Source organism: Poecilia formosa, unplaced genomic scaffold (genome assembly GCF_000485575.1).
Source record: "Poecilia formosa unplaced genomic scaffold, Poecilia_formosa-5.1.2 Scaffold984, whole genome shotgun sequence".
NCBI classification, from domain to species: Eukaryota; Metazoa; Chordata; class Actinopteri; order Cyprinodontiformes; family Poeciliidae; genus Poecilia; species Poecilia formosa.
The window spans coordinates 1-14,739 of record NW_006800923.1 but is presented as its reverse complement, the minus strand read 5'-3'; the positions used below and the strand labels follow the sequence as shown (position 1 = coordinate 14,739).

General features: G+C 40.1%; 1 protein-coding gene and 1 long non-coding RNA gene across 2 annotated transcripts in view; both read right to left on the bottom strand.

Annotated features, from left to right (window-relative positions):
• Positions 1 to 12,615, bottom strand: part of LOC107835079 (uncharacterized) — a 15,206-nt gene extending 2,591 nt beyond the window's left edge. The window contains exons 1-3 of the long non-coding RNA XR_001660911.1: positions 12,472 to 12,615; positions 10,747 to 10,749; positions 3,896 to 3,905 (exon numbers count right to left, since the gene is read on the bottom strand). This is a non-coding gene — a long non-coding RNA (uncharacterized LOC107835079). The remainder of the gene's footprint in view (positions 1 to 3,895; positions 3,906 to 10,746; positions 10,750 to 12,471) is intronic.
• Positions 4,156 to 7,588, bottom strand: LOC103132279 (zinc finger protein OZF-like). Its single transcript, XM_007544055.2, has 2 exons — positions 7,311 to 7,588; positions 4,156 to 6,535 (listed from the first exon to the last, which is right to left on the bottom strand). Exons 1-2 carry the CDS (start codon positions 7,468 to 7,470, stop codon positions 5,544 to 5,546), a joined length of 1,152 nt encoding a protein of 383 aa, XP_007544117.1. The 5' UTR covers positions 7,471 to 7,588; the 3' UTR covers positions 4,156 to 5,543.
• Positions 12,616 to 14,739: the final 2,124 nt, after the last annotated feature.

Sequence of the window (14,739 nt, the reverse complement as noted above, 5' to 3'; positions counted from 1 at the left end):
GCCCTGTCCTCATCAACACCCACACCTGTGTTAATGGAGCAATCACTGAAACGATGTTAGCTGGTCCTTTTAAGGCAGGGCTGCAATGAAGCTGAAATGTGTTTTGGGGGATAAAGTTCATTTTCTAGGCAAATATTGACTTTGCAATTAATTGCTGTTAATAACATTGTTATAACATTCTGGTGTATATGCAGATTGCCATTATAAAAACTGAAGCAGTAGACTTTGTAAATATTAACATTTGAATCATTCTCAAAACTTTTGGCCATGACTGTACTTTCAGTTTCAGCAGAAAGAATAGGACTTTCACTACATAAATATGACATCATTTTAATAAAGCAAAGGTCCTAAAAGGAACTTGCCCTCCTTTTCCATCCAGCATTTGGACTTGCTGAAACAAGTGCAAAGCCCCACCCACTTCTCTGCTGTTGTCCAGGAGCTTTGGATCCAAAAATATGTACAGGAGACTGTGTCTGGCCAGAGGAATAAACCCTGATCTTGGTTTTATTCCGAATTCTGCAGAAGGAATCTCTGAATCATCGGTTCCTAAAGGCCGCGACTGACAGCTTCTGTGTCCCAAAGGGAGAAAATAAATCAGCCTATTCAGCTCTGCTGAGAAGCAGACCATCGCTGGCCACCACCAGCCAAATGTCACTGATATGCATCCAGAGCTAAGAGGACACTCTACATACCAAACTAACCTCTGCTAGCTGTGCACAGCTTTTGCAACCCAGTCCATTGTTCATAGAACCAGAGACGCCCATATTCCGATTCTGATTGGCACACAGAGGTTGCAAGCTGTTGGCTGAGTAACTAACTGTCTCTTGGTTCTCTGCACAAACGTAGCCAGGCAAGTGTTACTCAAAGTAAGAGGCTGTGTTCTGGGCAGAGATAAAATAGCTTAGTAAAGGCAATTTAATCTTATTGTGTATTTTTATGTTGTTTCTGTGTTATTTGATACTTAGCAATGTTCCAAATTGAGCAGGCTGAATTTGGCACTCTGCTGCGAAGGCCTCCTATATTTTGGACTGTTCAAACCTCATCCAAATGAGTGTTTTAGTCACCGATAGCCACCGATAGCAAGCTTCTAGTTACCTGTAGAAGCTCGTCTCTTCTACGGGTAAGTTTCCTTCCCTTTCTTGGCACTAAGCTGCAAGAAGTAGCCCTAAAAACATTCTAAAATGTCCAGTTTTATGAAAGCTAATGCTAGCTATGCTTAAGGTGGTTCAGAGCCATAGCATTCCAAAAATAGCTTGTTTCTGCTCTTGCAGTCAGTCCAAGCGAATTACATATATACTCAAAAACAACATTGTTATTTGGACTTAAAATATTGTTTGAAACAGCAAAATATTAGATACTTTGTGTTTATTTAAACTGTCATATTCTAAATGACTAAATTACCCATTACTACAGTAACTTGAGAATAGATTAAGAATAAATTCTCCAAAAATATAGATTTTTAATTGTCAAAACAAATAAAACATTACTTTATTGAAATATCTTAATTTTAGACAAGTTGACCTCAAACAAACTTCAATACAACCCTTGGTCTTTAAACATACACTATATTGCCATAAGTATTTGCTCACCTGCGACAGACTGGCGACCTGTCCAAGGTGACCCCACCTCTCGCCCGGAACGTTAGCTGGAGAGGCAGTATCACCTCCTGACCCCAGTAGGGACAAGGGAGTTAGAGAGAGAGGATGGATGGACGGACGGGTTCAACGTCATGTGGAACCCGATGGTTTAGGATTTTAGGGATGCCACTTAAGATCATATGTGAGTCAAGACAGGTGAGTGAATAATTTTTGCAATATAGTTGACATATTCATACTGGACTGTGATATTACTATATCATTCCATGGGTTATTTCATGTTTTACTCCTTGCATATCTCTGATGTTGCTGTACCAGGAACAGACAGCATATTTGGTTCAGACTAATAATATTTAGTACAGGCCGTCTCATGCTGTCATGTCTCATACTCTTGTTGCCCATGTCAGAAACCACTGATGTCTGTACTTGTACTTGTGTTATGTCTGACTGTCTTTTTCTCAGTTTGGTAGAGTATTGAATTAAAGTTTTAACTGAAAGTTTGAATTTTTTTGGTGATTAAATTTTGTCTGTGATAACATAGTGTCTGTGTTTATTCTTTACATGTGTGGTATGATATCTTACTGCTGGACTTATGCCTTCATCTACTGTTATTTTAAAACAGAAATTTTATCTGGCAGGTATTTATAGACAATTACTGAGACTGACTGGCTATTATTTTCTTGATAATGAAGTAGTGTGTTGGCTTGTTAATTTTGATCTAATAATTTTATTAAGAATTGCCCTAAGCAATCATGTATAGTTATTAATCGCCAAAATAGACCCTACTATAGGACTGATGTTCTTGTTCTCACAGCCTGAGAACAAGAACATCAGTTCTTGTTCTCAGGCTGTGAGAAGTGCTGCCTCACAGGGGAACACTACTGACTGGTTCCAACACCTGCAACCAAATCAGACAAAGACGTCAATGATCCGAGCCTCTCTGAAACACCACAAACCACCAGAGGTCCAGCTGAAACTTCTGCTCTCTCGCTGTAGCCAGACTGTTACAACAGAGCCTAAGTAGGTCTCTAGAGAGAAACTCTGCTGAGATCTGGCAGAGTCTCGCTGTGGACTTCGCTCTGATACATTTAATCTCAGAGGCACTTACTGGGATTATTCAGTCTGTCTGTGAACTTTGAACTGGGAGGGGTCTTCCTGTTATTGATTTAAGTTCAATAAAACAGACTCTTAAACTTCTAATGGTAGTATTTTTTTATTTCTATATTGAATTTAATTGTAAAATCAACTTTTATGACATTTTCATTTCATTTTCCATCCATCCATCCATCCATCCATCATCATACTTGCTTATCCCATTGGGGTCCCCAGAGTGCTGGTGTTATCTCCAGCGGTCAATGAGAGTTGAGGTACACCTTGACAGTCCATCGCAGTCATTTCATTTAATTTTTGTTAAAAACAACACATGGAATACAGATGATTAACTTGAATTTGGTGATTCTGAAAGAAATTGTTTTTTTCCCTGTTTGCTACTCATTGAGATCTTTCAGTTTGCTGTTGATGCTCCTGGTAGAAACACTGATTATTGTCCACTGTACTCACCGCTGTTGGCCCTGGTTGTTGAGGAAGAAAACAATAAACTCAGAAATATAGAGGTTGTTCTGCTGTTCATTAACTTTCACTCTCATCAGGAAAATAACTCTACAACTTGTCTTTGAGGTGAAGGAGGAAGAAATTATGTCATTGGATGAGCTGAAGGTCAGTGGGCGGGGCCAGTTCAACTCAACCAATCAGAGAGTTTTCTGCTTCCTCAGCAGCTCTGTCTCTGATCTTTACTGCTTCATGTCTCTGTTGTCTTCAGTCCAAAGACTCAACAACCAGAGGATTATCAGGGAGTGAGGCCCTCTAGTGGCTGCTGTGGAGTACTGCAGGTTTTAGTGGTTTAACAGGGAGTGAGGCCCTCTAGTGGCTGCTGTGGAGTACTGCAGGTTTTAGTGGTTTAACAGGGAGTGAGGCCCTCTAGAGGAAGTTAAAAGCTAAGACATGAGCCATCTGAGAGCACTGAGGATCTTGGAGATCAGCAGGTCTACTTGGTTTCTCTGGTCAGTCAAGGGTTCTGAGGTCCTGCTTCCATCACAGTGAGTGATCAGGTACTGATCCATGGTCTTTGTTGGTACTGCTGGAGGTTCTGAGGTTTAACTGAATAGTCACAGGATGTGACTATTTCTTGCATTCTCTGCCTCAATCATTACTTCTGAATATTTTTTTCAAATGTAAATTTTTGCTCATGCAAACCTTGATAGAACCACAATGAATGACTCAAAGCCTTCAGGCAGAGTAACATAAATTATTCTAACACTAAAGGGAGTCAAATTGCTTTGCAATTTACATTTCATTATTACAACAAAATCTCCCTAAAGTAAAACAATTGTTGTAGAAACAAATTAGTTTCAATTGTTGGATGCATAAAACATCAGATCTCCAACCCAAGAGGCTGACAGCCACCAACATAAACACTCTGGATATTTTAGAAAAATACATTTTGTTTAATTTGTTCAAGTACAGAAGAAATATCATTCATAGTATCCAGAACCAGTTTTCAGTTTAGTGCGCTGGGCGCCAGATCTTTATTAAAAATGTCCTTATACTGCAGAGTTCACAATAAATTAATCTAACAAGGCAGAGAACCAGGCCCACAGTACTACAGAACCTCCACCTTACTTCACAGAGGGCTTCAGGTGCTTTTCTATACATTTATATTTGCTGCAGATCAGATCCACCTGCTGAGTGGAAGCAGATCATTTCACCCTGTCAAAGCTTTAACTTCAGCTGAGGAACAATGTACATTTCTATATTACAGTTATCTACCAGCAGGAGGCAACTTAGCCATACATGATCACGGGTCATAATCTGTTTTATTTGACAAGATCCTACTGATCCAAATGAAATTAGAACCAAACCAAAGAATTAATGATTCAACTGCAGAAGCTAAAGGCTGTTTACAAATGTTTTATTTCCAGATATGAAACAGAAGGAGGGAAGGAACTGGTGATAAGGAACATTATCCTGCAGAATGTTCTGCAGTGAACATTCTGATCTATATTTCTATTCTAATTATCATTATTAGAAACAACCAGCAGCGTTTGTGTTTCTAATCAGCTGATTCCTCATCAGGACCAACAGCTGGAGATCAGAAGTTCAGAACTGAGTCAGAAATAATATTTCTGTGTTCAGGGGAACATTAGTCTACTTAACATATGGTAGTGGTTTCAAAACAAACTGCAGGAAGATCAGAGATCAGATTCTGTCCTTCTGAATTTGATCCAATATTTTGCTCTTGTTAAATTACAGACATTGTTTGGTTTCCTTGTTTTAAACTCCAGAGTTTCAAGTCAGGCACCACCAGCTGTTTGTTTGGCTGCTGTTTCCCAAGATCCCACCTCCGTTTTTCCCTGCATGTTTGGCAGCGTACAGATAAAAACGGTTCCTGATAAAAGCAGTTCTGACCTCTGGACCAGCAGGGAGCTGGTACTGGGCTGAACAAAGAACTGGTGCTCAGTAAGCATGAGCCGCTCTGACTGATGTTTCATTATGTTAGGGTAAGTTATGCACTGAACGGTGCTGCAGAAGACAAGCCGACTTAATAATTATCAAAGTAATTAGTTAATAATATTTAAGATATTGCGTCAGGTTTTCTTTAAAACCTTAAAGGTGTATTCACACCTGATTAATTTGCTCTGCTTTAAACGGATCAGTTTGTTTCCCTTTTAGTCCAAACCTATGTGAAGGTGTAAAAACACTCAGGTGAACCCAGCTCTACGGCTCTGAAATATTTTCTCTTCTGATTCTAAAATATTGTTTTTACAGTTCAGCAGGATAAATGGATCTGCAGCGTCTGAAGGTTTGTAATGTGACTGTGTGAGCAGCAGGAACCAAAAGCTATTGATCGACTGTAGAATAGATCCACTTTAGAAGGAATGTTCCTGGGTTTCAGACGGTCCTGTGGGTCTCCATGTGCCTCAGCAGACCTGCTCTACGACAGAAACTCCCTCCACACGTTGGGCAGGAGTACGGTTTCTCTCCTGTGTGGATTCTCATGTGAACGCTCAGGTTGCTGCTCTGAGCGAACCGTTTTCCACATGTGGTGCAGCAGAAAGGCCTCTCCCCTGTGTGGGTTCTCATGTGCTTCAGCAGGCTGGAACTCAGAATAAACCTTTTTCCACACGTGTCACAAGAATACGGCTTGTCGCCGTTGTGGCCCTTCATGTGGTACTGGAAGGAACTCTCATGAGAAAACGTTTTTCCACACACTGAGCAACCGTAGGGCCTCTGGCTGGAGTGGGTGACCATGTGATCGGACAGATGTCTGTTTGAACTCAAAGCTTTGCCGCAGATGCTGCAGATGAAAGGCCTCTCACCTGTGTGGGATCTCATGTGGACCTTCAGATTGCTGCTTTTAGAGAAGCTCTTCCCGCATGTTTTACAGGAAAATGGCCGCTCGCCTGTGTGAGTCCTGCGATGCTGAACCAGATTGTTTTTGTAGTTGAAGACTTTTTCACAGAAGTCACATTTCAGAGAAGAATCAGTGTTTCTATGAGACAGACTCTGGGACACGGTGGAGACGGTTCCTTCTGAACTTTGGGTCTGAGATTCAGAACCATAGTAACTGTAAAGCTGCTCAGTTGTTGGTTCTGCTTCAGTTTGCTGGTAACTCAGCGGGTCCACAGACGTCTCCTCCGTCAGTACCAGCTGCTGTCCCTCCTGGCTGTTGGACTCCTGGACGTAAAGCCGCTGTGGTTCTGTGAGTTCATCTTTAATCTGTGCTGGTTCTGGATGTGTCAGTTCTCCTGTGATTCCTCCAGGTTCCGGTTCCTTCTGGTTTCGTTTAGTCGGTCCAAGTTCTTCCAGGCCCGTTTCAATCAGTGGAAGTTCTGGTTCCTCCTGTTTAATCTGCAGAGGTTCTGGTTCATCTTGGTCTGGATCTGAAGGAACAACAGATCAGTAATTAAAGCTGGTCTTCTGGATCCATGTTGTTAAGTCTTCATGAATCAAACCTCAGATAAACAGCAGAATAACAGCAGATTTTATTGTTGGTATATAAAATACTCTACGGGACGAGAGTTGAGCTCATTTTCATTTTGGGCAACATCAAGATCATGAATGTTACACCTACTGACAGAAAGATTAAAAAAGATAAAATATTAATAAATATTGATTGATTATATTTAAGCAAACTGTTAAGTTGAAGGTTGTATAGATGTTCTTCTAGAGCAAAGATCTTTAAATCCAGACCTTAAATCAAAACATCCGAGTCTAATAATCAGATCTCTGGAGAACTTTGGACCTTCAGCAGCTCGGTTCTGGTCCTCTGCTCTCCTCTCTTCCTCCATACTCTGAAATCTTTACCTCCAATTGAAATGAAAACTTTACTTTCATCTGAAAAGGGAACTTTGGACCCAACAGTCCAAACGGAAATATAACAACGGCTTTAAGGGGAAGCTTCTCTCGACAGAACACAGGAAGCTCCGAATAATATTGTAATTTTAGAGCCATAAAATCATATCGCCTGAATCTGTCGTCCGATGTGGAACGAATATTGATCAAATATTTAAGCAGAAACAGTTTAGTGAAAACTGAAAGCAAAACGTCTGACTTCCGGGTTAAAACTTAAACCATAACTGACCGAAGGATAAAAGACTGAAGCCCGTAAAGTTGAGATTATAAACTGATTTATCAGTCGCTGTTGTTGCTTCATACCAGTTCTGGTTGCCTTTATCTGAGGTTTCCAGCAGGTTTCCAGCAGTTTAATGTCCTCCTCGTAGCGGACGATGGTTTTTTCTACCTGAATGAAGATTTCTTCCGCAGCAGCAGTTAGTCTCTCTCTGATAAAATCTCTCAGATGCTGAACTGAAGACATTGTTACTGAGATATTCAGCTGAAACACGAAACGCAACTCAAGCAGCAGCTGGAGCCGTTTTGTTTTACTTCCGCTGGGGGTCACAGTGAAAAAAAGGCAGATGATTTTTCCACTTCCGCCCCCTGCTGGCCTGGAGAGGAACCGCAGCGTGCAGCAACAACAGAGCTGCGAAACTGTTTTTATTCACATGAACTCATCTTATTTCATGTTGTAAACAGAAACATGGATCTGTTGAAATTCTTCCTTTTCAAAAACATCTTTTCAAACATGTAATCTTCTACTTTCAAAAAACAAAATTAATCTTCTGTTCACCATCTGACTCTATGTGTCTTTACATGTTTTACATATTGGGACAATAATAACTTATTTCCACAGTTTATACAATATCTTGCTGATATACTAAATTACCAAAATTTCCACTTTCAGTTCTCTATCACTATTTCTAAACTTAATAAATGGAGCAGCAGTGATTCTCCTTTGGGTTTGGAAGCACATGATAAGTGATGAAGCAGGTTTGGAGACTTGTTGATGATGCTGATGGCAACGTTTGAAACCTTGAAAGCTACATGACTGATTTATGAACTGGATCTCCTTGGTTTGCCTGTGAATCAACATATGAGCTCCAAAACGCTGCTGAGGCCTGATCACATTTTGTTGTATAACGATCTTGTTGCAGATGTGTTTGCAAAGTGATCGCCTTTTTGATCTAAAAACGATTTTCACCTGATAAATCATCACTAATAATAATGTGAAAAACAGCACAGTGGTCCCTGTGTTCTTATTTCTGATGTTTTAAAAAGAGATATGTTCTTATATTTCATTAAAGTTCAACTAAACTTTAATGAAATATAAAATCTCATTTATACTGAGGTTCTGCATGAAAAGAAGGAGACCAACCAAGTGGAGGAAACTCAGCCAAGTTATTACAGGATGCAATAAGACTTTGACACAAATACAATCATAATGGTAACACTGGACAACTGGAGACAGAAAATGTTTTATCCTGATTTGCTGATGCTTTTCTGGGTGCATTCTATAAAAAGGTATTTTCTGTAGCAGTAAAAAAAAGAGAAAAAGTTTTATTTTTCAGTAAAAAAGCAAATAGAATTTTGTTTCTTGTGACATAAACATGGTTAAGATGTAACAAAAATCAGAGATTATTGTCTGTTTCCAGTTTTCCTTTGATCAATAAAACAGATTGAAACAATATTTAGCATTTATGTATTGTAAAATAAACATCATTTAATCATTTATTCAGTTAAAAACTGCAAACACAAGTCATAAAATCACTTTACCTGTTTTACATGTATTGTCCATTTGGTGCCGCTGCAGAGCAAATGAAGCACTATGGAGCTTCGGATCCTGACAGAACGGAAAGCTTCATCTCATTGCTGTTCTCCAAAGTTATGTGTAGATATTGATCAAGAATAATTTATCCGGAAAAAATTATTTTCAGTTGTAGTGTATTCCTTCTGTCTTCATATGCTTACAATCTAATATCTGGGGAAACATGAGTCAGCTTTTCGTTCCACCTTTTGAAGCTATATTTCTACAGTTAAACATTATTCATATTTTTGAAGCTGCTTAGACTATTGTCTTCACTGATTGTGAATCAGAGGCAGAACAACAGCGCCATATTTTAGTTGAGGGGCAGAGGCTGAAAGCAGCAGCCGCTTCCTCTGAACGTCCAATCCATAGACATAAATACGTAGACGCCTCATGGAACGGGTCATAGGTCATGGAGCGGGTCGGCCCGTTGCTGCGATACGTCACAGCGTCCGCCATATTGAATGTGGAATATGTGCCAGTAAGCTAATACAGGTAAATGGACCGAACTTCACAAAGTGCCGTTCTACAAAGTATTTTAAATTAATTCCTGTCATTGACACATTTTCTCACACATTAATATATTTGGTAATCAGAAAAATGACTAAAGAGAGTTTCTAACTTTTGATGTGATTAATTTTTGGGGCATTTCTGAATAAAGAGCACAATGTTTTATTTGATAGAAATGATTCTGATCATTTTTATATTAACATTGATGAACAGACACTTTTACAGTGTTTAAAGAACATATTTACATAATTCCATAATTTACTGTAACATTTCAAAACAAATTATTTTCTTGTATTTATTTTTTTATACATTATTGAGAAATGACTTTCAGTTATTGTCAAACAACTACACATTTTTCCAGAGAAAAATATTACTGGATGTCAACTAGCAAAGAGTGAAAATAATTCTAAGAGTAAATTATTTTTATTTCATTACATAAGCTGCATTAATACACTAATACTTCAGATTGAGATATTTACACAAAAAGTGAAAGAATAAAACATTTATTTATTATACTGGGAACACTGGTCACAGGCTTCAGTCTGCTGGTCTCACTGGGAGAACTCAATGACTTCTGAGACGTCCTGGTTCACAGGCTGAAGCCAAGGATAAGAGAGAAATTATCCAAACGTTAATAGAAAACACATATACGTTTCCTTGACATTCATAAAAAGCCATTTTCATCATGTTGGGCTCTGACTCGTAGCATCTTTATAGCTAAATACCGACATGGAGAAGCTGAGCTGGAAACAGACTGAAGAACAGCAGCTCCAGCTCTGATCCTGACTGATCTTTCCTCACTAAATCCTCTGGTTTCTAATTAACTTCTCCTCAAACAGCGGTTTTTCATCAGCTCTCTCTCATTAGAAAACAGTATGAAAACGTTAGCCGCTATGCTAACAATCAGCGGTTACTTTGGGCCAGTTTAGCTACATAGGAAATATTTCTCGGTTGTTTAGAAGCGAATTTCTGGCTGTAAAGTAATTCTGATCTTTCATCCTTACCTGTGGAAGGTAATGAGAATTAATCCAGTTTGTTTCGTGAAACAGTTGAAACACACAGAACAGGACTTAAGGAGCTCCGATCCTCTGCTGCCACATACAAGATGGCAGACGCTGTTACGTACGACTCAGCATTCCATGAGGCGTCTACGTATATGATGTGTATGGTCCAATCAGGATCTTCCTCTGATAGACCAATCAGCCGCTTCCTCTGATCGTCTGTGACGGGGTTCTCTTATGACTTGGACAAAGAAAAATTGACTGCCCAAGGCCAGAGATCACTTTAGTGGAATTTATTTAGCTTTTCTTCAGATGAACAAAGATGGCATGTGCAGAATATATACAAGGACGTCCAAGGCAGGTTAAAATCAGACAAACAGCAATACCTTCAATGCAAGACTCCATCACCTTCCATGTGACTTCTCAGGAGTCTAGCCACTGCCTCCCTGGGGCGCAGAGCCCTGCTTTTAAAGCCACAGGCTCCCCCCACAGAAAGACCAAACAAGCAAACAAAAAAACAATTACTTCTAACTCAAGTAAACTCTTAAAGCGTACATAATAATAATAATAATAATAATAATAATAATAATAATAAAGAGAAAATAAAATAATAAACTTGTAATCAAAAATACACTCAATATGCTCCGATGTCGTCACTACGTCATCACACGACTCCCTCCCGGCGCGCCACAATCCGGAAATAACCCTGCTTGAAAACAAAACCAGGAAAATGTTTGGAACTGAAAACAGGCTAGGATGGGCATGCTAACTGAAGCAGGAACACCGCGTGTGCACCCACGATGAACCGCATCAGTTTAAGCTGCAACAGAAGTAAGTTAACGATTGTGTGTATGAGTGTGCGGGCGTGCTCGCATGTGGACACGGACTTATAATTAAGTCCCGGCTCTGGAGGCTCCTCCGTCACATCGTCCAATCAGCAGCTTCCTCTGATCGTCCAATCAGCAGCTTCCTCTGATCGTCCAATCAGCAGCCTCCTCTTCTCTGTGGCTGCAGGGGCTGATGGGAGCTCTGGTTCCTCTGCTAGAAACCACGTGGCCCTGGTCTGATCTCTCAGCTCGTCCTTGTTTGGCCTCAGCTGCATCAGAGCTCCACTTCTCCCCAGGTTCACCAGAGGAAACTCCACTGCACACAATGCTTTTCCTCCCAGCTGCTGCTCTGTGCTGGCTGGGTTCAGGTGAGTGTTTCCACCAATCAGGAGCCAACAAAGCCCACCTGGAACAAACACTGTCACACTAACCTTCACCTGTCTGTCTGTGTCTCTACAGCGCTGGCTGCCATGGCAACACAGCTGGTTCAGGATGATTTAACTCTGACCAGGAGATCCGGACAGAACGTCTCCTTCAGCTGTGGAGGAACTGAACAGTGTCATACTAGTTACTCTGTACACTGGTTCCAGAAGAAAGACACAGAACCATTCAAAGCTATTCTTACTATCAAGAGTGGTACCAAACCTAGCTATTTCAATCATCCTCAGAAAAATGATTTCTCAGCTGAGAGAAATCAAGGTGATTGTTTCTTGAAGATCAATAAAGTTAAACTGGATCATTCAGCCTCCTACTACTGCGGCTGCTTGAAGTCTGTTTCCCACAGTGAGAAATGATTCCTTCAGCCTGAACAAAAACCTCCAGATGATCAGATGTCAGTTTGTGACATAGAGAGCAGTAAACCACAGCCCAGGTTCACTGATTTCACCTCCATCTCACACAGAGACTCTCTGAGCTCTGAATGTTTCTGGTTTCATTCATTATTATTTACAGACTTTGAGTCTAAGGTCTGAATGTATCATTGTGTCCTGAATAACTCGGCTCCTTTAAAGAGCTGCAGTAGCAAAATCCATTGGTCCTTCCTGGTGTTAATGAGCTCTTCATGGAAACATTTCCAGCAGATCTTGTTTGCTGAAATCTGCTAGATAATTTTACTTTATTCCATTTTAAAAGACTCTCCTTGGACTGATCCCTAGTTGGTCTTGTATACTTTTTTAAATTTGTATTGTCATTTAGCAAATCATTTGGTTTAAATATTTAAATCTTGCTATATAGCAACAGATTAAAACATATCTAAGATGAAGTCAAAGGTGAAGTGCTTACTATGAGAACTGGGAGGTTTTCGAGTGGCTGATGCACAAACTGATTTAACAACAAACCCAGATAGCACATCATGTTAAATCAATGTTGAATTATAGTTAGAATCGTTGAGTTTTGGTTGAGGTCGACAACTGATGGTGGATCAACCATCAAACAACCATCCAATCAAACCGTTGAAACTGTGTCATTGAATCAATGTTTTGTGGTTGAAACCTAATGAATGAAATGCCGAAGTCTGACCAACGTCTGATCAATGTTGAATCAGTCAGATGTTTTGCCGCACCCCTTCCCCTCCTCTTCTCCTCATCAGCGCTCTGGGTCAGAGCATTTTATTAGTGAGTGGGGGTTCTCACATTTTTAATAACACTGTAGAGGATAGTGGGTGCTGATTCCTTTCTGTACATTTTCTTACTTGTTCATAAAAATTCTTACTGACTGATGTATTGACACAAAAACATCTACAACGTACTAAAAGGACTGGAGCGGTCCACCCCTGCTAGTTACCTGAGTGGGATGGCCCAATCACACAGCCACTTCGCTGTTGGCAAAAGATGTTAATTCAATGTTGAATTATCATCACAAAGGTTGAATTTATGATTAAGGTCAACGACAGAAGCTGGATCAACCATCAAACAACCATTCAATTCTAGCCAATTAAGTAACGTTGAAAATGTGTCAATGAATCGTGTTGATTTATTGTTGATATCCATTGATTGAACACCAACATCAAATCCAATGTTTTTTAGCACCGGTCCTCCAGGCCCTGCAAGTTTCAGGCATTTCCCTAATTCAGCAAACATGATTTTAATTGACGTCTGATTAACAAGGTTTTGCTGAACTGAAAACCTGCAGGTCAGTTTGCCTTGAGGATAAGGTTTGGGGAAGAACTAGTAATCTAAATGTTCAATCAATGTAAGGTGTTTTTTGCACCCCTCACCACCACCCGCCATTCAAACGCCCAACCCCCTTCCCTCCACCCGCCAAAGACACACACACCCCTTCCCCCCACCCCTCACCTGGCCCCATCTACGCCTCAATATAAATAGCAGGGGGTGGACCGCTCCACTCCTTGTAGTAATTTGTAGATGTTTTTGTATCAATATATCACACACAAACAGTCAGGACTTTTTATGAAAAAGTAAGAAAATGTACAGAAATGAATCAGCACCCACTATTCTCTACAGTGCTTAATTTAAAATGTGAGAACCCCCGCTCACTAATAAAATGCTTTGACCCAGAGCTCTGATGAGGAGGAGAGGAGGGGAAGGGGTGTGGCAAAAGAGCTGACATTGATTCAACATTGATCAGTCGTTGATCAGACATCAGCATTTCAGTCATTAGATTTCAACCACAAAACAACATTGACTCAACTAGAAAATTCCTGCAGTAATTTTAAGGGGCCTGCCAAAGTGTGCCCGTCGGTTTGGACCCAGCGTTCCGATGCTAAAACTTAGCCTTAATGCTAAAGGAAGCTTCAATGTAGTCAATAACCTGTGGAGAGTCAGAAGCATGTGGACTAAGCTGTACTTGTACCATTCAGTATGTTGCATACGGTAAAATTAGCCCAAATGCTAATAATAGCATGAATGGTATCAGTAGAATGTGGGGTATCACTACCATGTTGTCACCCATTGACTCAGTCCAATCAGTATTCTAAACATCAGTATTCTAAACCAATCAGTATTCTAAACATGTAAATAAATTGGCTAAAAGCTTATTTTAGGTCAAATGCTAATGCGTGCAAGGAAGTGCACTAGGGTGGCAGTGAAATGCTAATGTTTGTGCTGATGTTAGTGAACTGCCTTGCGCAAGGCAGTTCACTATCCTGAGAAAAAAAACATAAAAGAAGAATAATATTTTTGCACCGCCACTGACGTGAGGGGAGTATGCAGGCTTTTATTTTGAAACTTTCAGTAAGCTTCATTTGAAATGGCAACACTAATCCCATGTGTAACAGTCTTTTGGTTAAACCAGTTATCTAACACAAAAAAGAGCAATTACATGATGTAAAAATTGTCGAGGCTTTTATTTTTGAAAATTTTCAATAGCTTCATTTGAAATTTTATGTGTAATAGTGATCGGGTTAAATCAGTTATATGATGCTCAAAGCACAAGTAGTTTATAATACCAGCCAACTCCTCCTCTATAGTAACAGACAGTTCCGCCATGTTGTAGTTCTGACATGCTGCTCAGGCCTCTGTTTTAACTGAGTCTTGGCCATAGATAGAACTACAGTTATGGCAGTTATGGCTGGTTATGAATCCAGAGAAAGTTATGGCCTTTCTCTGGATTCTGTTGCTATAGCGATTGGCCCTCAGCCAACTGCT

Bases quoted from the DNA above. Each gene is read 5' to 3' on its own strand.
- LOC103132279 (XM_007544055.2), bottom strand. From the start codon at position 7,470: ATGTCTTCAGTTCAGCATCTGAGAGATTTTATCAGAGAGAGACTAACT. The intron at 6,536-7,310 runs GTATGAAGCAAC...TTGTTCCTTCAG, and splicing joins GATAAAGGCAACCAGAACTG to ATCCAGACCAAGATGAACCA.